Below are 25472 nucleotides of genomic sequence, written 5' to 3'. Positions count from 1 at the left end.
TTTCTTCTGTAACTTTTACTTGGAATGCAAGAAGCCTATTCTGCAAATACTGTGAAAAGGCTGAAATGATTCAATTTTTTTCTGTGAATTACACATATGCTTCAAACTGGCTTAATCACAAGGCCACTGTAACAGTGTAAATGGAGGATGTGGTCTGCTTGTGTAAAACCACCTTTCACTCAGAGATAATGCTATGCCTGTTCCTTGCCCTAACTCCTGAGGAGTTTCAAATGTGCAACAATTTTCAAAGCAAACATATTTTCTTTTGTGCTTATTTTTAAGTTCCAGTTTCTGAGGTGTGTTGTCTTTCACTCCATTCCTTTCACCCACTGAGGTATAGCATGTAGACCTGCTCCAAAGGTCTCTTTGGGATTTGACACCTTATTACTTTTTAGGACAGCAGAATAAACAACATTACCTGTTTTCTTGCACAATATGTAGCCCCTATTTCTGTTCACAAGGTGATTTCTAAGAAGTGTTGAAAATGTCTATTTATTTCATAGGGGATTGAATGGCTGACTGGTATATCAGGCTTCTGGTTTCAGATCAAGAGATGGGATTTTATGAAGTTTGCCTTCATAAAATTTTTCTTTTTCTTGTGGACTACAGGGAATATATGGCATATAGTGTGCAAAATTTACTGTGCTGTGCAAAATTTACTGTCTTATTTCCAGCAGTCTGTGAAGAAAAGTCATGAATAACCCCCTCATTTCACTATAGCAGATCCTTATTACACAAAAGAAAGAAGAAAGGCAGTAAGTCTATCCTTACCCTTGAAATAAGAACAGGTTGACATAGTTATAACTTTTTGTGAGGAAGTTGCCAAGAACACGAGTTGGATATCCGCAGCGTATCTGATAAGCTGATAAGCCAAAATAAACACATTTCACAAAATACCAGAGCTGGGCAACAGTGTTCTGGCTAAATTTCCTGTAAAGGAAAAGATAAAGGAAAATTATGAGCTTTGTATCTGTGCACGACCAAATTAGCTTGAAATGGGTTTTTGCTCCTGGCAGTTTCCCCTTCCTGAGGTCCTGTGAAAAGGCCTTGGTTGCTGATCCCATGGCAGAGTTAAAAGAGTATTGGAAAGACACTGAATGAAAAAGTCTAAAACCAGCATCCACTGCCACCTCAGGCTCCCTAAATAGTGAAGGCTTTGGGCAATGCCCTCTCCCTCTGCATGCTGAAGGTCCCTTGCTGCCCAACATGGACCAGTCTTCCTCAGCACCCTTGATTGCCCAGCCCTCAGTGAGTCCTGGGCAGGGGCTCAATCAAGGCAGCTTTAGTGGCTACTTGTGCTCATGGCAGCACCTCATACAGGAATTTAAGATGGAGTGACCTCTGAAAATATTTTCTGCTTGACTCAAGTCTTATTCCAAAAAATAGTTCAGACAGCTCTTCACTTTCTCTTCTCCAGACTGAACTAACCCTCAGCCTCTCCTCACATGTGCCATTCTGGTTGTTATTCAATAGCACAGTGGATCTGCAGCAGATGCCTCATGATGGACAGCATTTTCCAGCCAGCCATAACCCAATATTTTCAATTAAATCCCACAGAAGCATTTTAATTAAGAAATTTGCAGGGGGCTCTAATCTCACTTAGAAGGAATACAGGATGTTTCAGATGCAGATTTGATATTAACAACTTGATAGAGATTTCTCAAAAGCACAAAGTAAAAATTATTTTATTTCCTGACAATTCTCAATGTGCAGTAGATAAGAGATCCACTTGAAAAATGATTTTTTTTTCAAATTTGTGCACAATTGCTACTTCACTTTCTTTTTGAGAGGAAGTGAGACTTTTCAATCTTCTTTTACACTATAAACCTATTTCTTTTTTCCCAGTAAAATAGCTTGGGTGTTAATGAAGTGTAAGGTGCCCAGGTGATACACTCAATTTCCATGGATAGCAAATGGAGTGAGGGGAATACTTCAAGGCAACTTAAAGTAGGAAGAGGGGAGTTAGCCAAACACTATGGATGGAACTTTAACACCTCTGCACTGCGGACTGCAGTGGTCAGTGCCCTGAACCATGAAATGTTGAATGAAAAATGAAAATGAAATGTTAAATGAAAAATGTTAGATTTGGGAGTGAGCCTAACCAGGTATGCAACATAAAATTTCATGCAGCAGGGTGACCACCTCCACATCACCTCCAGAGCCAAGGGGCAGGAGCACAGGAGGAGAGCTTTGCTCTTCAGAACAGACACATATTTTAGACATTCCTTAGTTTAAGGAGATTTAAATCCACAGTTCACACATTTCAGGAAAGTGCTAAGTTATAAGTTACTCTGAGGGAGACATTTTCTACTCACTCTTCTAAAGCAGCATGCAGCAGTCTTGGGAGCAGGGAATTGGATCAGAGGCCAACATTGTCTCAGATGAAGTCTCTAATCACTCAATTACAGGCAATTTCTCTTTCACCTGCTTGCATTTTGGCCTAAACTGAGAATATTTCTGTACCTATATAACTAATTCTTCCTCAAACTTATATTGGCCACAGTTACTGCTGTGGAAATGCATTCCAAATTTCTGCTTAGAAATGAGGCAAAGAAGAAACCTGGTCATGATTCCAAAGCCTAGCATAAACATCCCCAGTTGAAATACAAAGAACTTGGTAGAGCATCAGTATTCCACCCATATTGTTTCTTTATAAGGCTTATACCTTTCTGTCACTCCAGGCAAGATAAAGAACATCCAGAAATGTATTCCGAAAACAAGGATGACCTGGAAGATTACTTTTCCCATGACAGTCTTTTTGAGGTACAGTGCTCGATCTACCACCATGGTACCAAACTGAATGAGCACCATCACCAAGAATGCCTCTGGGACCTGGTCCTCTGATAATGAAGAGGTGATATCTGCTGCAGCAGAATGTTTCTGAAAAGCAAAATATAAGAGTGGTCAAGGAAAAAGAACACTTGCACGATATTTAGCATCTACAACACGTAAAGCCAGCTGAGGATTTACAGATAGATGCCTCTGTGACGTACCCCAAAAGCCCAAAATCCAAACACAATAATGATGAAGTCCACTGTATCTGCGAGGAACATCAGCACGTACACATCAGTCACTGCACTGTAGTCTGGATGAATAAGATTGTAGAAAAACTGTCTGATGGGCATGTACACCTGGAGAGTCCTAAAACAACATAGACCACAATGTGATTTAATAGCACATAACTTGCACTGAAGAAAGTAAAGGCTGAGTGTGATATGATTAATATTTTTAAAGATATCTAAGATCTACTCTGACAGCCTTCACAGGACTGCAGAGACACCAGTCCTTTGTTCTGATTGCTTCTAAACCACTGTATTAGGATTTGTTCGGTAGAAATATACACAGCCAACCAAGGTCATAAGGGATATTTAACTTTTTTATCAGGAAGATGCTATTTTAACAACTGCTGATTTGTCTGATGTTCAGCTGGTGGGACATCTGCATACAACAAACACTTGAATTAACATCAGTAGTAGCCTACTCCCTTTAAAATGCTGGCTTACTGCTTTACTGTTTGGAACCTCCCCCCAAACCCACCCAAGTCCTCATATTGCTCACTTTTTAATTGTAAAAGCCTTGGCTTTGATCATCTGTTCTCGAAACTTTTCCATGAGAAGCTCTTTTCTAGATTTTTGCTTGATGCTTAACACACTGCTTCCCTTCTGACTGCTGTTCCGTGTACTGGTACTTCCTGGAAAAAAGGGGAGCGAAAGAGAAGTCAATTCAAAAGAAAAGTTTCAATACTAAAGTTAGAAAGTAATAAATCTTGAGACTTCCATTTCATATGACTCCCACATCCACATCATTCAAAGCTTTGAAAGAAGCTTTGAAATGAATTCTTCTTTTTTCCCCCAGTATGATAAAATCTTGAGAGCATCCAGTAAAGGTTTAATCACTGGCAGATAGAACTTGATTAATAGCTATAAAAAGAGAAAGCAGACTAGTGATAAAAGCAAGTATTTGATTGATCTGACTTAGTCACCTCAATTGGTATTATATATATTTAGGCTAGAGTATTCCTGCCCTTTTTACAAGATGAGACATGTAATCTGTTTCAATTTAACTAATAAAAACATTTTCTTAATTCAAGTGTCTACAAATGTAGATATGAAAAATACATGTGCTTTGCATTCCCTCTAGCTGAAGATTATGCTGGACCAGAATTTCTGGATCTGGGCCACACCGAGCATTCCTTTCCCAGCTTTTGGATAATGTCATTTAGAAAACATAATGAATCACAAAATATGGCTCTCCATTTGAACTTTAGGAGTATGGTCAAACATGAAGGCTTGGAGTGTGTTCAAACATGAAGATACATTGGTTCATATCCTATTTCATCACTGAGAAGCAGCAGGATTCAGTAGCCCCTGGGAGCTCCTCAGCAACCAGCCCAAGGTTTCAGTAGAATTATCCTATGGGAAATGAACATTTGTCCTTCTAATCCCAGAAATGCCATGATGTTTACCTCTCTTAGATCTGTGTGAGGAGAAGCTGGACCTGTGAGAAAGCTGGGATATGCTGCTAGAACTCTTCCTCCTGATGGCAGTCTGCTGCTCGGGGAAGTGGACATGGATGGACTCCACAGATGCGGCGAGATTGACAGATTTCAAAGAGGCAGAAGAGCCTCTCCTGCCTCCTGTCAGAGAGAGCTCATCATCAGTATCCTCTTTATTACTGGAGCTGTCTCCTTTCTCATCCTCATCCCACAATCCATGGCACTAGTAGAAAAACAAGAGAACGTATCAAGCCTGTATTTCTGTCACAGTATTTATCACAGGCATTGCTCAGCTCAGTCACGTGTTCACAAGGGAGCAGACAAATTCAATGTGTTGGGATTTCATAGAAACATTTAGGTTGCAGAATTTCTTTAAGATCATCAATTCAGCTGCTAACTCAGCACTGCCAAATCCACCACTAAACCATGTCCCTCAGTGCCACATCTAAATGTTTTTTGAACATTTCCAGGGATGGTGACTCAACTGCTTCCCTGGGCAGCCACTTCAAATGCTCGATAACCCTTTAATGGAAAAAAAAATTCCTGATAATCAAATTAATGACTTCTTTATATCACAAGACTGATTTTAAAATTAAAATTAAAAATTAAATATTAAATAAGAAACTACCTGAACCCAGATTACCTTTAAAATGGATCTGTGAAAGAATAGAGCAAGAAGCTGAACAAGATCGTAGTGCACATAACCCTCTTTCTTCTCAATGCCAATAATATTGGGTGGATGGTAAGGTTTATCTTTTGTGTAATCCACATGTTTATTCCAAGGAAAGAAGCCAAACTGGAAGAAGTATTTGATGACAATGGCCACCTGTTTGGAAACACAACACACTTGGGGTGTTTTATAAGCATGTCAGATATAATAGCCTCATGACAGTAAGAGGGATAAAATATATCTGCTTTGTCAGTTTTATGAGAATATAAACAAGCATGCTTATTACTACAGAGGCATAACACCTCATGTTTCTCCAGAAATAAAGTCAATCAAAATTCAGCAGCAGATGATACTCAGTGGTACTTGAGATATCACAAGCAGTGGATTCTGTTTCTTGATTAACCATTACAAAGCAACAGTTTGCAAATGATCTGTTCTTGTGAGAACTGCTTTACATGCCAGGAAGGATATTGTTCATTGCAATGGAGGAAATAACTAACATGATCTTTCCATACCACAAAAATTTCTGAGGACTTTAGCAAATAGTTGTATTATTATGATGGGCCAAAGGCCCAGCCCGGATCCCAGGGATCAAAACCAGCAAGGGGGCCATGCAAAGATTACAACTTCAGATTTCTCTGTTCAACGTGGGCTTGCAAAACCAGCAGCATACCTCAGTGTAGACAATGGCTGTCATCCAGAAGCGTTTGCTTGGCCGAGGAACAGACAGCATGGCCCACAGGAATATAAGGATGGGAAGCACCAGGGTTATCATGGAGGCAGAGATCATGTGGTTAAGGATGATCACAAAATAGCAAACCATTTCTGACCGGGCCACCAGCGTGTTGTACAGGGCATAAATAAGGAGCAAGACTCGAGGCTGACCGACGTAGAACTTCTCTGACTCCTCCAACTCATCATCATGAAACATCCTGCGAGGAGCAGAGTACCACAAATGAACTGAACATGAACTTCACAAGAGCTGCTTCTCAAATTGCTACTCTTTTTCCTTTTGAAAAGTATTAAAATCTGCTGCTCAGTCCAATGGAAGAAAAAAAAAGGGGGGAATTAGATATGATAATCAAATAGCCTGATTCTAAGCTCAGAAAACAAGAATTTCAGAAAAAATAACTAGAAGCACTGTTCTGCTGGTTTTGAATTTATTCAGAAAGAGAATCAGCCTGGCCTAAGCACTTCTACAAACATGGCTTTCCTACAGCTGCCCAACCAACACATCTCAAGCAAATCACCCAATACTGGTATGGATTCACATCCCATTTATCAGCACAGATAGGAATTGAGAGAAAAAACAGAGGTACATCACCAGACCTATATTTTGAATTGTCCAGGGGCACAAGATTAGAACATAAAAAATACCCATGAGCATTAGATGTGCTCAATCTTCTATTTATATGACTCAAATAAATAGAAATGGCAGCAACTTTCATATACATTCATAACCCTCTTAGCTTTTCATAAAGTTTCTTGGATTGAGAAGGGATCTTACCAAAAAGAAAAAATTGCTTAAGAAAACCAGAAGACAAGGCACTGCATCTGGCAAAGTCAGATCTATACACCCTCTCTCTCCAGGTGCAGGCAGACTGAAAGGCAGTTCTGTGCTTTAATATTTTGCCCCTGCTTTCGGGGAAGCCCTCTCCAACTAAGTCAGGCCAGAGAGCAGCTGAAGATGTGTAGTGGCACCATCCCCACCTCAGTGCTGGTTGTGCTAGTGAGCACAGTGTCTAAGGGGCAAAGAAGGGAACGTCCTCTCCCTTATGAAAGCACCTAGCAAGGTGGTGTCCCTCCATAACCCTCAGCTCCCACTGGCTTGAACAAAAACTGCCAAAGGTCAGAGTTTCCCTTTCAGTAATCCAAAATAATTAAAGGAGAAACATTTTCCCAGATAGCCCTGGAGGAAATTCATTTGAAATCACAGCTGCCTGGAGAAGAGAAGCCCTCTAAAAGAATATTTAGAAAAGCTCTTGACCCCAAGACAATTGCAGCACAGAAATTCAATGCTAATCAGAAAGATTAAATATGGCATCTAGGAAGAAAGCAGAGATTCCTTCCAAGATGAGTTTGAGTCACTTTAGAAATCTCTAATTAGAACAACTGCACAGGAAATGAGCTTCTTCCCTTAAACCAAACTTAGCACAAGGTCTGTATCAGAATTTGTATGCTAGTTCTGAAACAAACCCCAAAGTAATAACAAAATTTTACACACTGTGATCAACAATTTTTCCTGGTTGATTCTTACTTGTTCAGGAGCAGCTCACTAGCTGTGAGCTCGTGCGTCAGTGGGGGCAGAATCCTGTCGAGTTTGTCCGTCCTACTGTCGTCCGGGCTCACCATCATGAGGCTCTTCCCAGCTGAGTCATCTGGGGAGCCAAAGGGAAGGTGTTCAAAGCTGACAGCTTTGCTGTAGGAAGGTGGAGCTTCTGCATTGCTGTCCACTGTGGAGTACAACGGCACATCGGTATCAGGAGTATATGCAGCTCCTTCTGAATCCAGGCTATAATCTTCCACCTCCTCTTCCTCCAACCTCGACGCAGAATGAGCTCCTTCTTCCTCGTGCTCCCCTTCTACCTCCTCAATGGTTTCTGTGGTTCCCTGACGGGAATAGAGCATGGTGACCTGTGTGGGTTCACTGTTGGAGATGGATGAAGAAAGTCAGCTGAGTTTTACAAGACTCATGATCAAGAAAAGTTTGTTAATTGTACCTTTATACAGACAGCTGAGCAACCTCATTGCATTCCCAGGCCTCCAAAGTTCATATGATCTGGTAGAAAAGGTATTATCCTGAACTCTTCTTATACACATGGAACATCTGGGTCCATCTGTTCCCTAAATGACATCCCACTGAATTCACAGTGATTCACCATCTTTTAGCACCAGCAAGGGGCAAATTAGTATAATCAACAAGAGAAACTACACTACTTTTCTGAAAGTAGTTCAAACAGAGTTCTGAACAGAGTCAACTCTTGCTATTACATCTATTTAGGACATGCTCCATGGTGAAGGATAGGCAGCCATGGGATTCCTTCTAAACACAGTGCTTTTAACAACCACTGTATGAGTGTTGTACACAACTGGAACATGAACTGAACACACACATATCAACTCTGATTCAAATAAAAGAAGATGTAACTTGCTAGCATGAAGAAATACAAACCAAATTACAAAACTGTTCCAGTAACAGGGTATCTTGCTTACCTTTAGATTGCCCTATGTTCTTCAATACAGTCTTCCCTTTTACTTTACCTGCCTTTACTTCTGCATGTACCAATTTCTGGATTCAGCTCTCTGATGCACTCTGATCAGTTCTTTGCTTGATTCACCTTCCTTACTCTTGGCTTGGCATAGACTTACACAATGGTTTGGGTATGAAAGTACCTTAGAAATCATCTACTTCCAGCTCCCCTGTCATGGGCAGGGACACCTCCCACTAGACCAGGTTGCTCAGAACCCCACCCAACCTGAACTTGAACAGGGATGCAACATCCATAATTTCTCTGAGCAACCTGTTCTAGTGTCTCACTACCCTCTGAATAAATTATTTCTTCCTAATATCTAATCTAAACTTGCTCTCCTTTAATGTAAAGCCATTTCCCCGTGCCCTATCACTCCATTTCCTGTAAAAAGTCCCTCTCCTGCTCTCTTGTAGACATCCTTTCAATACTGGAAGTTCACTCTGTGGTTTCCCTGGAACCTTTTCTTCTCCAGCATGAACTCTCTCAGCCTGTCTACATGGGAGGGGTGCTCCAGCCCTCTGATTACATTTGTGGCCTTCCCTCTCAAGTATTTTTTTACCTCTACTCTCTCTCTTTTTAGTCTCATTCCACTCCTTTTTCACAGGTTAGACAACAGGCACCAATTTAGTGTCTTTGTTGGCTGCATATTCCTGTATCTCAACAGAGACAAAACAAGATTTCACATAGCTCCTATGAAATTAATGGGGCCATATTTTCACATAAACTATAATCTTTTAGAGAAAACTGGCATTAGCAAAGCCATCTGGCACTACCATCTTCTTCCAAAATTAAAAATTAGGCTTCCTTTTTTTTTCTTTTACACTGCTTCCAAACTTATTGTGGCTATGTTAGGTCATGTTATTTATAGCAGAGTTTTAATTAGACCATGTAACACTTATGATGATGTGTGTTTGGATGATTCACAGTAGCACTCATATTGGTTAAAATGTACAAATTCAGAGAATCCCACAATTTCAAAACTGATTGTCTCAAAAATTTTTTCAAACACTTTCAAAACTGAAAAACAATGATGCAAAATTACATAAATTTCAGGTTTATAATATTTGTTAAACTATTGAAACACTGCTTCCCAATGTCATGTAAATCCCTGGGTTTTACCTGCTGAAAAGTGAATGAACAGTTCTGAACAGTTCATTCTCTTGCACTGGATATTAATATTATTTGCTTTTTTGTTATAGCTATTTTCCCTTTCCTAATTCCAATACCTTACTGTAAATCAATGGTAAAGTAATCACAACATATTTCAAAATCTTTCCTGTATGGAAAAAAATAAATTGAAAAACTGGCACAATGGTGCCTTAGTTTCTAAAATTACACATCTCAGTCCATATTTAGGGTAACTGATTAGCTGAGAAACTTAACTTCCAGCTTCCAATTTAAGAACAAGCACTGACTCAGTAACTCTGAAAATAAGACACTTTTTTAGCTGAATAAATACAGCCTGTTTTTATACACTCAGTGTAATGTTGTGGAACAATGTTAAAAATACATGAATTGAGGATGAAAAAACCCCCAAAAACCAGAACAAGTAGTGAAACAGCACATGAATCCTAGATTATGACCCTGACTTTGAATCTCAGACTGTGCCATGACACAGGAGGGAGTAAAGCTTCCTGAAACCATGCAAACCACTCTGCACACCACGTGTCTGCACACACAGGCCCGTGTACACTGCAGTCAGAATAATGGTATGGGTAAAGGAGTGAACAAAGCATGCATGAGTTAAGCACCTTGACACTATACTGCCACTGTCAGCTGATGAGGAGGACATATCCATGCTCTGCATTTTACGAAGCCTAGGTCGAGCGCGCTCACTTGTTTTAGGAACAGAGTCTGGTCCATCTAAATCATCAAGGGTTGACTGCCTTGAGAACAGCATGGTTGCTTCAGTGTAGCAGCTACAGCAGCGCAAACAGTTATAGAGACAGTGTTAAATACAAATGGTGTTATGGTACACATGGTTCAGTCAACAAATATGCTGGCCATGCAGCTAAACACCGACACAGAGAAAAAGATTCAGAGAGAAGATAAGGATTTGTTTAGAGTCACCACTGGAACACATTTCTATGCACAGGTTAGTCATGGTCAATTTCATATAGGGGCTATAGAAGGCCATCTATTCACTATTCAAGCAGATATGGAACCAACATAGTGCTCTACATACTTTCCAGGGGAACAGACGTACATATGTAAGCAGGTTTTATTTTGTTTGTTTACCCCTGATATTTCCAGATTCCACAAGGATGTTTTGGGAAGGGACCTCCTCTGTACAAATTTTGTTTTATTATTGATATCCTGTGCTGAACTTTTTACACAGGTACAAGCCAATTTCCTAAAAGATCCCTTAAAACTGAGTAAGCTCACACTCCACAAATAGAAAAAATAGCTGTCAGACATTGGCTAATCCTCTTTCCAAACCAAAGAGCCAAATCGGATATGTTACTTAGCCAGTAAATGCATGTCAAATATAACCTGCTCTGCATGGGATGGCTTTTATTCTGATATTTACTAGGAAGCCCTGATGATTCTTTCCAGAAGATTTAATTTATTTCAATCACAGCTTAAAAGTATTTCAAAATTGGTAACATGTGCATCTTGAAATAAAGAACAGATATAATAAACCCTTATCTCCTTTCACTTATCAAATACAAGAGGACACCAGAGACATACACAATACATTGAGCATTCATGTGTAACTGGAGAAAAGAAGAACTGGATGAGTTATGAGAAAGAAAATATATAATTAAATACAAGCATTTAACAGAGCAACAGGAAAGAAGCAAATACATTAATGACATATGGTAGGTAAAAATACTATTTCTCCTGTAAAAATCTTTGACAAACACAGATGTTGATGAAAAGAGTTGAGTGGTCTGATGTTTTACCACATGCAGTGACCTGCCTGAGTCTCTCAGAATAAAAGAAGAAAAGACCCCAAAATTCAGGATTTACACTCTACTTTTCTTCTTTTGACTCCATTTGTATTACACCTGAGCTGGAGCAGCAGGTGCTGCTTCAAACATCCAAGCATGATGTTTGTCCAGGGGCACAGAGAATTGGGAAAAAGGTCAGAAAAGACGGGCAATGGCATTTTCCAGGTTCCTTTGGTCTTGCAAGCTTGAAGTGAGGAAAAAAATCTGCTGGCATGAAGTTACAGTCTGCAGCTATTGACGTTAGAAAAATGGGAAGGAAAAAGCAAAAATATGTGGAGAGAAGAAGCAGTTAATCTTAGGCCTACCCTCACTGATGATCTTTTTTGACAGAATGGCTTTTTTGACTGGGGCTAAAAGCATACCTTGGCCTGTGAACAGAAGAAAAGAATCACCAAGATACCAAAGGTATTGTGAAATATTTTCCTTAAGAACAGCCTCACTAGCAGGGGCACCTCTGTCCCGCCAGTTCACTTGGCCAAAACCCCTTCCAAGGGGTTTGCCACTTCATTATTTCTGTGCGTGCACAAAGGCACACAAGGCCCTCCAGACAAAACCCGGAGGGCTGTCTGCGTGGTGTATGGTTTATGACCAGGGGGGACCAGGGGGCCTGCCCTGGAGGTGTGATTCAGCACCTTAGGAGTTCAGCTGAAGCTTGGTGTTACTAACCTGAGGGGCTCTTGAGGGAGGAGGTTTCCCTCTGCACCTACAAAACATGGGATATAGCCAGGCCGTTCTATCTGTGAGGCTTTGGTGCTAAAATATGGGAAAATGGCAGCAATCAGACAGTACAGTTTTTCAGGTGACCTTTCTGTCTATGTGCTACGATGTTTTATGCACGTGTCATTTTAGATCTCAAGGGCTGAGTTTATTCTTTTGAAGGGCACACCTAATAATAAGGTGTTGAAGGATTTTAAATGCAGATATAGTTCAAGGCAAACTGTCCAAGGGACTTAAGGAGAGCAGCTGTTTATGTTCACATGCCCACTCATATATTTTCAATGGAAGAAACATATGCCAGCTGCTCTCCCAAGCATGCCAGCCCTGACCTCGCTCCCAGAAAAATCAAAGGAAAAGCATCTATTAATCCCAATAGATATAAACATTTGTCCAGATGAGGGCCTGCAACATTTGGTTTAAAGCTGTTTTAAATGAAGAATGAATCATCAGAGTAATTACTGACTGAGCAGCTGTACTGTATCCTCAAATATCAGGAGATGTGTGTGAGTTGTCACCTATAGCACAGTCTGTGTATTCTTTATTTGCTTTAGGAGCATGCTCCCAGACATGGAGGAAATGAGAACACCAACAAAGTGAAGAGATTCACACTGAGCAAAGCTGATGTTGACACAAGTCATTGCCTATGACATAAATTTGATCCTAGCATATCTTCCTAAGTGATTTTTCGAATTTGTGTTGGAGACTTTGAAAGTATTAGCTTCTTAAAATAATTCAATGACTACTTATTTTAAATTGAATGCTCATTAGAAGTCCCAAGTTCAAACATTTTATATGAAGTTGATCAGATAACCATTTTAAATAGGGATATATATATATATATAGCAGAGATGTTTTTATCCTCAGTGGGTAGGAAATTTTTAAGCTTATTAGTTACTTTTTACTAAACAAATTTGCTCTTCACAGAGTTTTTTAGCTTAGTGAGTGGGTGAATTACATTTTTTTCTGTTTTCTTCTCTGCTCATGGGCTAATTTCTGACTGGCATTATCTGTTTGCTATCTGTATTACTACATTCTCCATGTCTTCAAGAAAAGATTCCAATCAATCCCTAACAATCACAGGGCCTAACTTGGACAAACGGGGGTTCTCCTTTCATCCTTCCTTCTGCCTCCCTAGGCAAAATTACTTCTCCAGTACCCCCTGCCTCAAGCCCTATTCTCCCTTCTAGTGAGAGAAGCACAGATAAAAGATGGTGCTCTTAGACATCCTGACAGGGATTGCCTCCTTCAGCTCCTATAAAAGTCTACACAAAGGTAGAGTGAGGAACTGAAATTGTTATTTGTCATTGGCAAAAATGAGCACAAACTGAACAGGATACGAAACCTTAGATAATCTGAAATCTGACTTAGGTCCTTTGTGTAGCTGCTATTACATAATTGTAGGCAAAGCCCCAGAAAGGCAGCCAACTAGATTTAGTAAGTTCCCTATCATCTTACTGAAATTCAGAGGTTTTTTTAACTAATAAACAGGTCATCAGTCAAGGAAACAAACTGCAGTAAATGCTCTGCCATGCTAGATCCCAATCCCTTTTGGTGGTGTTCCTCAAGGAGCTTGGTAAAGGAACAGCGTCAGTCCCTTCTCCTGGCCCATATGAACTTTGTGCTTTGTCTGTAGGATACATGAGAGTACTTATACATAAAGAGAAACCAAATAGCCTATTAACCAAATAACCTCATAGTTTCTACAGCATAGAAAAATGATAGAATAAATGACAGCCATACAAAAAGAAAAAAAGCCACAAAGGACGCTCTACAGAAGTCCTTTCAGAGCTTTAACCAAGCTAAGAACAACATCCCTCAATTAGACTTATGAGGGTCAGCCCTGAATTTTACAAGAAATTTACAGTTCCTGCACTGATCCAGAGGATTTTTCTCTTTGGTTATCCAGTGTTTACCTGCAGTAATTCCTATCCTGAGCACTGAGGATTATGGCTTATTAAAATGGAATAGCTTCTGTGCTTCAGCATTCCTGTGTGCTTACAGACTTGTTCACCTTACTCAGGGACCTAATGTCCACTTCAGAATTTTGTCACTACAGAATTTTTAGTAGTGCAACCAAAGGATAACCAGAAAAGAACCCTTCTGCCCCTTCCCAGAAGTTCTCCATTGCAACCACAGATACATGATCACAGGGATGCTTTAGATTTAACTAGTCACTTCTACATTTACTAGAAATAATTACTTAAAAAAAACAAACTGCCACATGCTCTTGTTTGGGTAATTAAAAAAAATCAATCAATAAGCTCATAAGAAGTTTAAAACATTTCACCTTTCTGAAAAACAACACAAGCACTTCTGTAATTGCTTGAAGAGATATGCAAGAGTGCCCCAACAGACAGATGGCATTATCATTCAATCAACAGACTCATTATTACTTCCTCTATTATTATAGCAGATGTCCACAATTTGTAATACTCAGTGCAAGAATATTTGATTGTTCATTACCAGAAAGAGAATTTGAAATTAGAGAAATCAGTCATAACTCTTCCTTTGCTATTCCTTTGTTTATAAACCCTGTGACATCTTCAAAGGAAATGGAGATGACAGAAACCCATGTGAAAGATTTAACTTTTTCTGTTGCAAAGCATCACTACAGAATCACTGAATTCTCTGAGTTTGAAAAGAGATTTTAAATGTGCAAATGTGCCTAAAGCAGGGTGAATAATGGGGGCTTATTCAAAAAAAAAAACCAAAACAAAGCACAAGTTGAGCTCAACATCGGATACGAACTCATTGAAGAGGCAGAATCTATATATTAACATTAAAAGATTTGTTTTTCTTTTTTTTTATAAATAATTTTGGAATTGGCTTCCTTTTGTTTATGGTTAAAGTTCCTGCTAATGATTGCATAGTAATTATACCTTCTATCTATAGTAATCAGGGTGAGCAAAAACTATTTAATGAAAGCAGGACTTATATTACAATTCATTTTTTAGGTGAGACTGGACTTTGTGGAGTTAAAATCTTCCCTGCAGATACCAAAGTGGATCCAAGCGAGCGGGCAACAGAATTTGACTTTAAATTTTTCTCACATCATCTGACTCCTGTAAAACTTTGAGACAAAACGCAGAGGTGTTGCTCAGTTGGACAACAAGCCACTGAGAAAGATTTGCTCAGGTCTGGTGTTTTTTCTGGAGTGAACCTCTCAAAGGCCAGTGCTCACTGAAGAGCAATTTATGGATATTTTTTTAAGCATAATACTCACAGGCACTCTCTTAACTCTGCTTTTCAATACTATCAGAAACGAAGACAACCCTTCCTTATTTTCAGTCTGCTGACATCTACCCATACGCCATTAGTAAAAGCTATGCATAATTCAGTATACACAGAAGTTTCTGAGTTTGCTGGGAGTATCAAACACAATATAATACTGCCATAGCTCACAGAGGGGCAGGACACAGAAGGCCAGGGATTATGAAACAGCTGGATTTCCAAAGCACTCCCTTCTCCCCCTCATGTTATATAAATTTTGCAGTATGGTAGAAGTCAAGAACTCCAGGGGCATGGTGGGAACAGACTGCCTCTGTAAGAGAGGGAAGTGAATGTGTGTGCCTCTGTGTGCATGGAGCAGCAGGAGCAGGCAGTAATTTTGGCAAAGGACTTGACAGCATCCGTTTTCAGAAAAGAATGAGGAAGGTGGTTTTCCTGAACTAGTTTGAGTATTTGATTAACAAACATGTAGCTCTGCTGGACTGTAATCATGGCAGCTGGGAAACCAGGCTCTTCAGATGGTTTCTGCCCTGTGGGTATGAGAGGGGATTTTGTTTCAAATGCAGAATCTCTTTCAATGCAAAGCCTTTTCTGATTTGTGGACAACAGACAACAATTTATTCAACAAAGACAAAATATTCACCATGAATGATCTCTTCCCAAATTCTGTGCCTGAAATCCTAAACCATTATCACAGAAGCATCCTCAGCACCTCTTAAGTTCCATTTCTTTTCACAAGGAACAGAATGCCAATGCCATTGACTCCTTACTCTAGGGGAAACTAAAAGCAGTGGGGTAGTCATGCAGTGAAAGAGAAGTTTAGCCAACAAGTGAGTCCATCACTACAAAGGAAAAGTAACAAATAGTAATTTTCACTATTAAGATGGCATGGACAAATCAAAAAGAATTCAACATTGGTTAGAAAGTTCATCAGTACTTAGACAATATCTAATATTACACCTACTGTATGATCCCTCTGTCTTTCACAGAATAAAATTAAATCAATACCTGGAGATGCTGTCATGAGATGCTGCTGAATCTAAACTATCCATTCTTTCAGATGCTTGCAAACCAGAAGCTTGACTGGGATTTTTATCAATTTCATCTAGTCCTGACTCCTCAGAAAGTTTCATCATATGGTTCTGGTAATACAAATGGATGCTCTCCCGTGTTGGAACATTTCCCTGTGGAAGAGAGCAGAGGTAGACACACATGGCCAGGGGGAGGTGTATTCTTTGAGGAAGCAGTTTCTTCTGTCATTTGGAAAGTAGCAGATTAAGGACTGTGCAAACACTTTCCTAGTAAATAGCAAACTACAACCTTTTCCTAGAGCAAGTCGGATTTTGACTTAACCTACCATGGATCAAAGTGTTCGGTTTTCAAGCAAAACTGCAGCAACCCATTTTGATTTCAAGCTATATTTAGCCACCACAACTCTGCTGGGTGGACTGCAGATCCTTCAGCATGGGAATGAGGAGTGGACTGCATCCATGACTCAATGTGCACTCCAGCAACTTTTGATGGATCTCTTTTAGATAGCTTTGCTGACTCTAGGAACAAGTATTGGTGGCCAATAGCAGAAATTTTAAACACAAAAAAAGCCCAGATCTAGATTTTAATTAGTGTCCCAAAATCAAAATTTATTCATGAATTATGGACACAGCTGGAAATCCATGAAAAAAACACTGAAGACCTTTACTCTTTCTCTGAAGCAAGTACATGGAAGGATAGTTTTATTAACTGTCAGACCAGATCTGGGCACACAATCAAGTCTTTCTGGCTGTGATATTGTAATTAGAATTCTAAAGGTGTATTATAAGAATAAAACTGAGAATTTTCTGTTCCTAGGCAGAAATCTATCCAACTCATTCCACTAGTGATTCCACAGTACTTTTTCTAACTTATAATGAAGCCTTATTCAAGGACCTTTTCTACCTAACATAATAAAAGTAGTCTAAAATATTGCCTGTATTTCCTTTACTAATTTCAATAGTTTCTAGTATTTCAACTTTGACCCTCTACAGTGTCCAAAACTACAAGACTCAAAATACTCAAAATCTGATGTTTTGTGAAAAAAAAAAAATCAAAAATCTAAAGAACAAAATTTGACTCTCAGGTTTTTAATTAGGTATGTTTGTGTACAAGTTGTGTTGCTTCTTCAGTGGTAAATGTTGGTGCCATTATGACATCTTGAGTCTGAAATGATGGCACAAGTCACATTCTAGCTCCACTGCAGGCTTGGCATAAAGGATAAGAGTTGTATCATCTACTTGCATTTACGAGATCTAAGTACATTTCTGGTTACATTAACAACAATAATCTCTGCTAATAACAGGTTTTGCTAATATACAACTAGCTTGTGGAGGATCACATATCTCCATTCTCACTGAAGAAATGTATGCCTGTATGTTGTCAGTCATTTCCAGAGCAAGTTGATCTACAAGAAGAGTGAAATATGCAAACTGAGATAGTTTTGGAGCTGTTAAAAATGCTGGCCTTTCCCTACCTTCTTGAATCTATTCTGTCCCTTCAGAACCACACTATACTACAGAAGTGTGTCAGCCAAAACCATACATCAACCTCTCAAAGAATTATTTTTCCCTTAATTTGTTATGTGTCCAGGTAATAAATCAAATAATTTATTCTTTAAGGATTTATAAGCCACCAAGCTGTAAAAAAAAGTCCAGACTTATTTTTAAAATGCACGTGTATGTGAGATTTTCATAATTTTCCTCCTCACTGCCGTGATCTGAAGAGACAGCCTTTCATTTTTCACCAAGCTGGAAATGGTATTAGCAGACCAAAAAGGCTGAAGGCATTACCTTCTTAATCTCCCTGGTGAGCATGCAGCGCTCGATCCTGAGCACGGTGGAGATATCGATGTGTTCTCTGGAGATGGAGTTAAGCCAAGCTGTGAAACTGTCCAGCGTTGCCAGGAAAAGGACCCAAGTAAACTTCAAGATATTAAATATCCTCTTGATGATGTTATCTAAGGGAGAGCAAAAGCAATAGGGAATTAATGAACAAAAGTATCTTTTATTGTACTTTTGCCTGGAGTTAGATAAATTTTTCTTTTATTGTCTAATAATGGTAATCCAGGCTGTGAAACCCTGTCACATTAAGGAATCTCTGAAGATGGCTGGAGGCCTTTTGGCTGTCTGGACCATTTTCCTGACTGTATGCCTAGGCTTATCATCTGGAATCCCTATTCCACCCTGTAAGTCCTTGGTCCTGCAACTGTTAGTCAAATAAACAGTTCCTGATTTTAGAGGGACGCTGTATGCACAGGTCTGTGAAATGAAACACAAGCATTTGGACATCTCCTGAGAGTATTAAATATCATCATGTCCTGTGATCTGAACAAGTGCTCAATCAGTGTGTTGAGCTGAACCTCTTCAGTGTCTAATTACTGGTGTTTCTCTCTGCACAAACTTTGCCTTTTGTGCTTGAACCTTTCTAAGCTGAATTTTAAAGTCTAAACTGCCTAAACAGTCTTTGAATCTGACCTCACATCACTTTGAATCACACTTCTCTGTATTTACTGTTTTCAAAGCCTCTGTTTATCTAAGTACGCTGCACTGTGCCATCAATGATCTCAGATCAACAAGCATAAATAGGACAACTAATAATTTATAAAACTTTATTCTTGCACCATTTTGGCAAAACAGTACACTTTATCATAAGGCTTATGGATATATACCAACAATAGTAGCTTTATTTTTGCTCAACACATGTGTCTCAAGTTAATTTCTCATTTCAGTAGTTCATTTGGCATTAATAATGGTATTTCTCAGCCAAAAAGCAGCACTTCCACCTTATTTTTTATCCACTCACAAACATAAACACACAGTAGAGTTCTCATATCATATTGCAAGTGTTCAAGGCCAGGCTGGACGGGGCTCTGAACAATCTGGTCTAGCAGAAGGTGCCCCTGCCCATGGCAGGAGGGTTGGAACCAGATGACGTTTAAGATCCCTTGCAACACAAGCCATTCTATGATTCCATGAATCTAGGAAATACTGAAAAAATTCTTTTCAATAGCCAGTTCCAGGGCTAGCTGTCCCTGCTAGGTTCTAAAGCCCAGAACACTGGGTGTAAAGACAAAATTTCGATTAAGCAGCCTAAGAAACAGTAGAAAACTGTCAATAATCTGCCATGCATGATGCTCTCAACAACATCACTTCTTAGCTGTACCACAAGATGGCACGCAAAACTCTGCAGAATGAGTGCACAGCTCCTTACGAAGACTGCAAAAGGAAAGCTATAGTAAAGAAAAAGATTTATCTGGACAGGCAGAGTTGTTGCATGCACATTTATGTGGAGAGAAACTATGAGAAAAATTCATTAGGGGTACTTTCCTCCAAAGTAGGTGCTGAAGTAGCAGCGTGTCCCATTTACCTGAGCACTGCCATGGAGCTGTCTGCTAGCACTGAGCAAAAAAGCATTTAGCACCCTCCACTTGGTCATATAATTATTTCAATAATATTATGCCCTTTTTTCAGACCTTTTCTATGTCAATCAGAATTGGAGATATTTTTTTAAGAGCTATCCACTTAAATTTTATTCATTCAATGTGCAGGTCTTGAAGTTGAGGAAATCCTGCCATTAAAAACTAAATGTAAAGCTGTTTCTTCTTCAAGGACCATCCATTACCTTTGAATTCCAGACAATATTATGAATAGGTGAAAAGAGAACAGCACACATACACAAAAATAAATAGCATGTATTCTTTTTTAACCCACACTCTTCCTCTCCAATATGGAACTGCTGAACTGCTGCTATTGACTTCAGAAGTCACTGTTCAGAAGAAGTCACTGCTCTCAGGTTATTTTTTTTTTTATTGACCACCACTGGCCTGGCACAGTCTCACCATGGTGCCAAGTACTTCCAGTCTAATCTGAAAGGTCATTTTTCTCCCTGGGATGGAGGTGACTTAGCATACATTTTTAATGACGCTGTAGCTGTTCTGGCACCTTTGCTGTTCTTCAAAGTTTTTTTAAAAATAATATTTTGGGGATCAATTGCTTCAGTGTTTTCAGACAGATAACTGCATTGCCAGTAAGTAACAAATAAAAAACCCACCATCCTCCCTCTCCCCCCCGTATTCTCATAGCAGTGCAGCCCATTTATTTGAGACCAGTGCTCTTGTGAGATAGAAATTATACCTCCCACATCCCTTTAGTCTCTTCCATCTCTAAGTCACTCAGGGCCACAATTCTAATTGGAACTGTGGGAAACAATTTTATATAGAGAAGAAAAGTAGCTCTTGATAAAGTCTCACTAAAGGTAAGCCATGGTGAAGATTTACTTAGGAGAGTCTGTTTTCTTCTTTTGCTCTAGTTAGAAACAAGGAGACAAGGTTGGGTTTATGAACTATTAAATTTCTTTGTAGGAAAAATCTGAATGTGGGCAAGATCCTGAAAACTACTGGCATTTCTTCTGCTGTACAGAACCATCCTAAGTCTGATTTTGAATGAGAATGTGTAAGATCAGGAACATGTAATGTTTTTAGAGGTGATTACTGTGCCTTGCTGAATGGATAAGTACCAAGAAAAGCATTATACTAACCTTGCTAAAACATACCCAAAATCAATGGAGATTTTAACACAGGGCTCTGTGTAATCAGGTCTAGAACCTTAGCTTAAGTTGCTCTGTAAGTAAAATACACAGCAGTGATCAAGTCTGAGCTGACAGGTGTATTTGCTTAAGTTTTTAGAGAGGATGCAGTAGTTTTTGGTCCAGAATTAGAAGTTCCTATGCTCAAGGCTTGTAGATCTTGCAATAGAAAATCTGATAGTAGTTAGGAAGCTCTTCCTACATCAGTCAGAATGGATCACTACAATGCTGTCCCTGTGACAGACCACTGGTCACAACTGCACTGTAACAGCACAGAAACCCTCATTTTGCCTTTATACCTGGTCCATCAGATTTCTTCTTGACAGGTTCCTCCTCGCTGTCCTCACAGTCTGCATCATTGCCACCTCCTGCAAACAAGGAGGAAAACAGTGAGTGTTACACCTGCAGAAGTGCTGGTGTAAATGCCGTTCAAGCTAGAGAATGCTACAGTTACTAAGCAAGAGAGACTGGTTCCTCACCTACCACCATAACAGAAAGCACATTTCCATTTCCAAAGAATTCAAGGGAAGGGAAAATCCTGTCAGTGAAGGTGTTCATGGATGACCATCCCTCTCTTGTAATTTGCAGTGGTGTTTTTATCTTAGACCTTAGATAGGCTGCTGAGATCATCTGGTGGTGTAAACCCAAATACTTTCTCAATCACTCCTCAGGCACACTCAGCAGTCTCACCTTCTGCTGACTCACACTTGAGCTCATTTATTCCTCTCCTGCAAAGGGCAACCTGAGCAGTGCTCTGATCTTTTCTTGCCTCTGGCCCACCAAACCTGAGAGAATTGAGTGGGACCTTCAGGCTGACCTGAAGCAGCAGAGTTGTTTTGACAACACCACGTGCATTTATTGAAGCCTGTAGCCAAAGAGTATTGCAGAATCACAGGCAGAAATGAAGGACAAACAAGTGATCCTCCTTCCATCTAATGCCCAATAATTGCAGCTATAGTTTCAGTGGCAGAAGGCCAATTATAAATTCCTTCTTCTTGACAGGTAAAGATGCCAAACAGAGGAAATGTCCAGCTGATTAAGCCTGTATGGGTCCTTCTTTTCCCCACCCATACTGACCAGAAAATTTCTATTTCCTAGCTTAAAAATGGAGAAAAATATATATAAACCATTTATAAACTGGTGCTTTCTTCAGGGGCATGAATGATTTTACACTGCCACTAAAACCAAATCAACATTTGTATGTTTTACTTTTGCTATCTACTGAATTTACAGGTTTGTGGAAATTTGGGCTCCTCAGTGACTGCAACATGGAAAGTGAAACAAATTTCTGTATATTCTTCTTCATGTATCATCTCAAGCTTCTTTAGAGAAGAATATAGAAAATGTGGCCAAAATAAATAATATGTGTCTCTTTAATGGAACATTTTTTTTACAGTTCCACTTGAACTACAGGTGTTTGGAAACTCCCTCATGAAATAGTTCTTCAGCGCCTTTCCCTGGGAATGTACATGACTTGACCATTGAAAAGAGTGACTTTGGTGAACTCTAGTCTGTACAGAAAGATAAACTTTTTTAAAATATGAGGAAGTGAAAGGGTAATGTCCTTGCTCTGCCAAACACTTTGTTTGTACTCCTATATCTTGGAGATAGGCTGTTAAGTTCCAGGTTATGAGCTTTATAAAGTCATTACTTTACACTTTACTGCAAGTACTTTACTTTACACTTTATTGCAAGTACTCCCACAAATGCTTTCACATAGCTGATGTTTTCTGCAATGTGTTGAATCTTCCCAGTCAACAAAAGTTCTAGGCATTTTTTGCAACTCCATGGAAAATACATATATCCCATCTTCCCCTGTACCTCCCTCAAAGTGTGCCAGGCAGAACAGAAGGATATGGTTATAGCTGACCTTGTCATGGGTTAGTAAAGGAAAATAACACCAGCCAAAGTTAACTCATTTTTTCAGTTCTTAGCCAGCACTGAGAGCACTTCTCCTCTAAACCTCATCTGCCTTTCACTACCAGGAACAACAGGCAACAGTTAATATTGTATTTTTTAAAATGGAAAAGGTTACCTACCATCCCCAGATCCTTTTCTCCTTCTCTTCTCTTTCCCAAAACTTTTCTTCTCTTTGCGCCTCTGTCGTAGAGCTGTTTTAGGGTCAGTTATCCAGGCTTGATAAACAAACTGGAAGGAAAAAACTCATTTATATCAAGATTCCTCATGTTCTGAGAGTAAGCCATAGAATAAGCCACAAGCAGGACTATATAGTTTGAGTAAATGCATTCAGACCTGTGGGGGCAAGGAAATATTTTTAATCCCAAATCAAACACCTCCCCTGCAGATCTGCTGAGTTTTCATGTGCTATTTTTGTAAGTGTAAAGCCAAATGTGGAAATACTTGTGGGTGACCCAAGCTGCATTAGAACCCACAAAAATTTATGCTCTGAACTTTGGGAATTAATACCTTTTTGTGCATATGGGCTACCTTGTCTGAATCTCTCTATTCTGTATCTCTACTTTATCACATTACAGACAAGATGCAGAGCAAAGAAAACTTTTAGAGAAAGTGCTGCAATCCACTAATTAAAGCATCAAAAGATGTAGCGATAACTGTACAGATGTACAGGTAACTGTATTTTTCACAGCTTAGGTATTTTTCCCCCTCTGTATGTCCCAGTGGAAGGTTCATGGATTTGTTATTCATACATGGTCCTGAAAGGCGCTCAGGAATTCCTCAGATTGCTTCCTGATTTTAACAATGGTGTTTCAGATAAGTCACTTATGAATCCTTCTGCTACTGGTTTTCCAGTTGTAAAATGAAGACAGCAATACTTACCTATTTATTTATCTAAGGTGTTTTATGGGACAAAATCCTGCTCACAGCACTCACTCAGATCAACAGTCTGTTGACCTGTATGACTGCATGAAGCATTGGAATTGGCCCAAAATATTTATAAATTATATAGCTGTGTGGGTAAAAAAAACCCCAAAAAGTAGGGAAAGAGGTGTTTTGCTCATTTAATGGTTTTCATTGAAAAATGGTAATTATCTTCGATTGTCTTCTATTTCTAAGCAACACAGGCCACTGGCAGAGACAGAGCAGGGAAGCACACAGATGCAGGCAAGAGGCTGAAAAAGCACAGTAACAAAACAGCTTTATCTAATTCACAGCACAAACATGCAGATGATGGCAACAACACACATATAACTCAGTGAAGCTGGAATTGCCCCTCATAGGACAGAATGGTAAGATTTCTATTTAATTTTTCTTATATTTTTAGAATTTTCCTATGCAAATCACTTTGGAACATTTAAAGTATTATTTTAAAACTGTTAAACTGATGTTAATTTAAAAGGGAAAAATACTTTGTTTTGTTTTGTGAATGTATACTGCCATGGAGAGGAAATTATTTTGATACTGTTGAGAAGAAGATCCTCTTCCAAATCTCTCAAAGTCTGTACTTTTAATTTGGTATGTCTGAGTTGTTCCAAACAAGCACCACATGAGAAAATGTGTGGGATCAGAGGCTCTGCTTTCCCTTTGCTTTGTAACAGGTGTCTTCTAATGAAGGTGATCTGGAGAAATGGTGATACTTAAATGAGCTAACACCATATTACTTTTCTGAAGTCAGAAACTGCCAACATCTTCTATTGTCATTTAACTGTGAAAATGTACACTAGCCACAATTATAGTGTGAATAAAGAAATTGGAGCTAAAAGGCGGATTTGGAAGGGGGTAGAAAATTAGGATTAATAAAAGGAATTTGATTTATAAGTTTAATGTAACTACCTATGTTAAGCAGGGGGTATTTTAAGAGCATACTGGTTGGATACTAGTCTAGATTTCTACCACTGCACAAACTTCCAATTTAGTATCTTTTAGTCTTTGGAACTGGTACTCTCAATCTGTAACATCCACTCCTTACAAAAGTCATGTTACCTATGGAGAGGAAAATAATACACAGTACCCACAGTTAGGAAATGCTAAATGTATTGAAGCAGGGCAAGAAAGAAGATGCACAAATGTTTTTTGTGATGATAAAGGCCAGAGGAGTAGAGAGCTGAAAAGGGATTAGGAGAAGAATGTGTGTTTAACAAACCTTTCACCAGCTTTCTGAGATCAATTACCACTGTGTCCATAAGATACATGCAACTTGATGTGACCATCTTGTAAATCAGTATCAAAAGAAAATGAGAATTTGGGTCTGCATTTTTTCTCTGGGATTGTGTGTAAAAAAAGGATAAACCACTTTTCTTGTGATTTGACCTCACCAAAGTTATGGAATGCATTGCATTTACTAGGAATGAGACTTCAGCTGTCATCATTTTTCTTATTAATTCATATAAGAGGAAAAATGCAGACGAGGACAGGGGTATATATACACTATGTCAGGAACTATGGGGTGGGTCACATACTGAGCATTTGCAAAATGTCAAATACCTTTGCTGCTTTGATTAAATACTGAAGAATAGTTTTGGGTAGTTTAATGATAGACTTTGGCAAGGCTAAAATGGCTGAAGCAAATTTTCCAATAGCTCTCTATAAAGAAGGACAAAGCAAGAGTAGTTAGTAGAAAA

General features: G+C 39.1%; 1 protein-coding gene across 1 annotated transcript in view; it reads right to left on the bottom strand.

Annotated features, from left to right (window-relative positions):
* The window catches only part of PIEZO2 (piezo type mechanosensitive ion channel component 2), a 285292-nt gene that overhangs the window by 13334 nt on the left and 246486 nt on the right, over positions 1-25472 (bottom strand). Inside the window, exons 35-48 of the mRNA XM_066546251.1 lie at positions 25336-25434; positions 22971-23079; positions 21231-21296; positions 18138-18304; positions 16324-16499; positions 10168-10335; positions 7423-7812; positions 5839-6097; positions 5139-5321; positions 4466-4718; positions 3559-3691; positions 2994-3141; positions 2666-2880; positions 772-930 (exon numbers count right to left, since the gene is read on the bottom strand). Of these exons, the coding sequence (XP_066402348.1) occupies positions 772-930; positions 2666-2880; positions 2994-3141; positions 3559-3691; positions 4466-4718; positions 5139-5321; positions 5839-6097; positions 7423-7812; positions 10168-10335; positions 16324-16499; positions 18138-18304; positions 21231-21296; positions 22971-23079; positions 25336-25434 (2525 nt within the window). The remainder of the gene's footprint in view (positions 1-771; positions 931-2665; positions 2881-2993; positions 3142-3558; positions 3692-4465; positions 4719-5138; positions 5322-5838; positions 6098-7422; positions 7813-10167; positions 10336-16323; positions 16500-18137; positions 18305-21230; positions 21297-22970; positions 23080-25335; positions 25435-25472) is intronic.

This window comes from Molothrus aeneus, chromosome 1 (assembly GCF_037042795.1).
Source record: "Molothrus aeneus isolate 106 chromosome 1, BPBGC_Maene_1.0, whole genome shotgun sequence".
NCBI classification, from domain to species: Eukaryota; Metazoa; Chordata; class Aves; order Passeriformes; family Icteridae; genus Molothrus; species Molothrus aeneus.
This window is presented reverse-complemented; position numbering and strand designations above follow the sequence as displayed.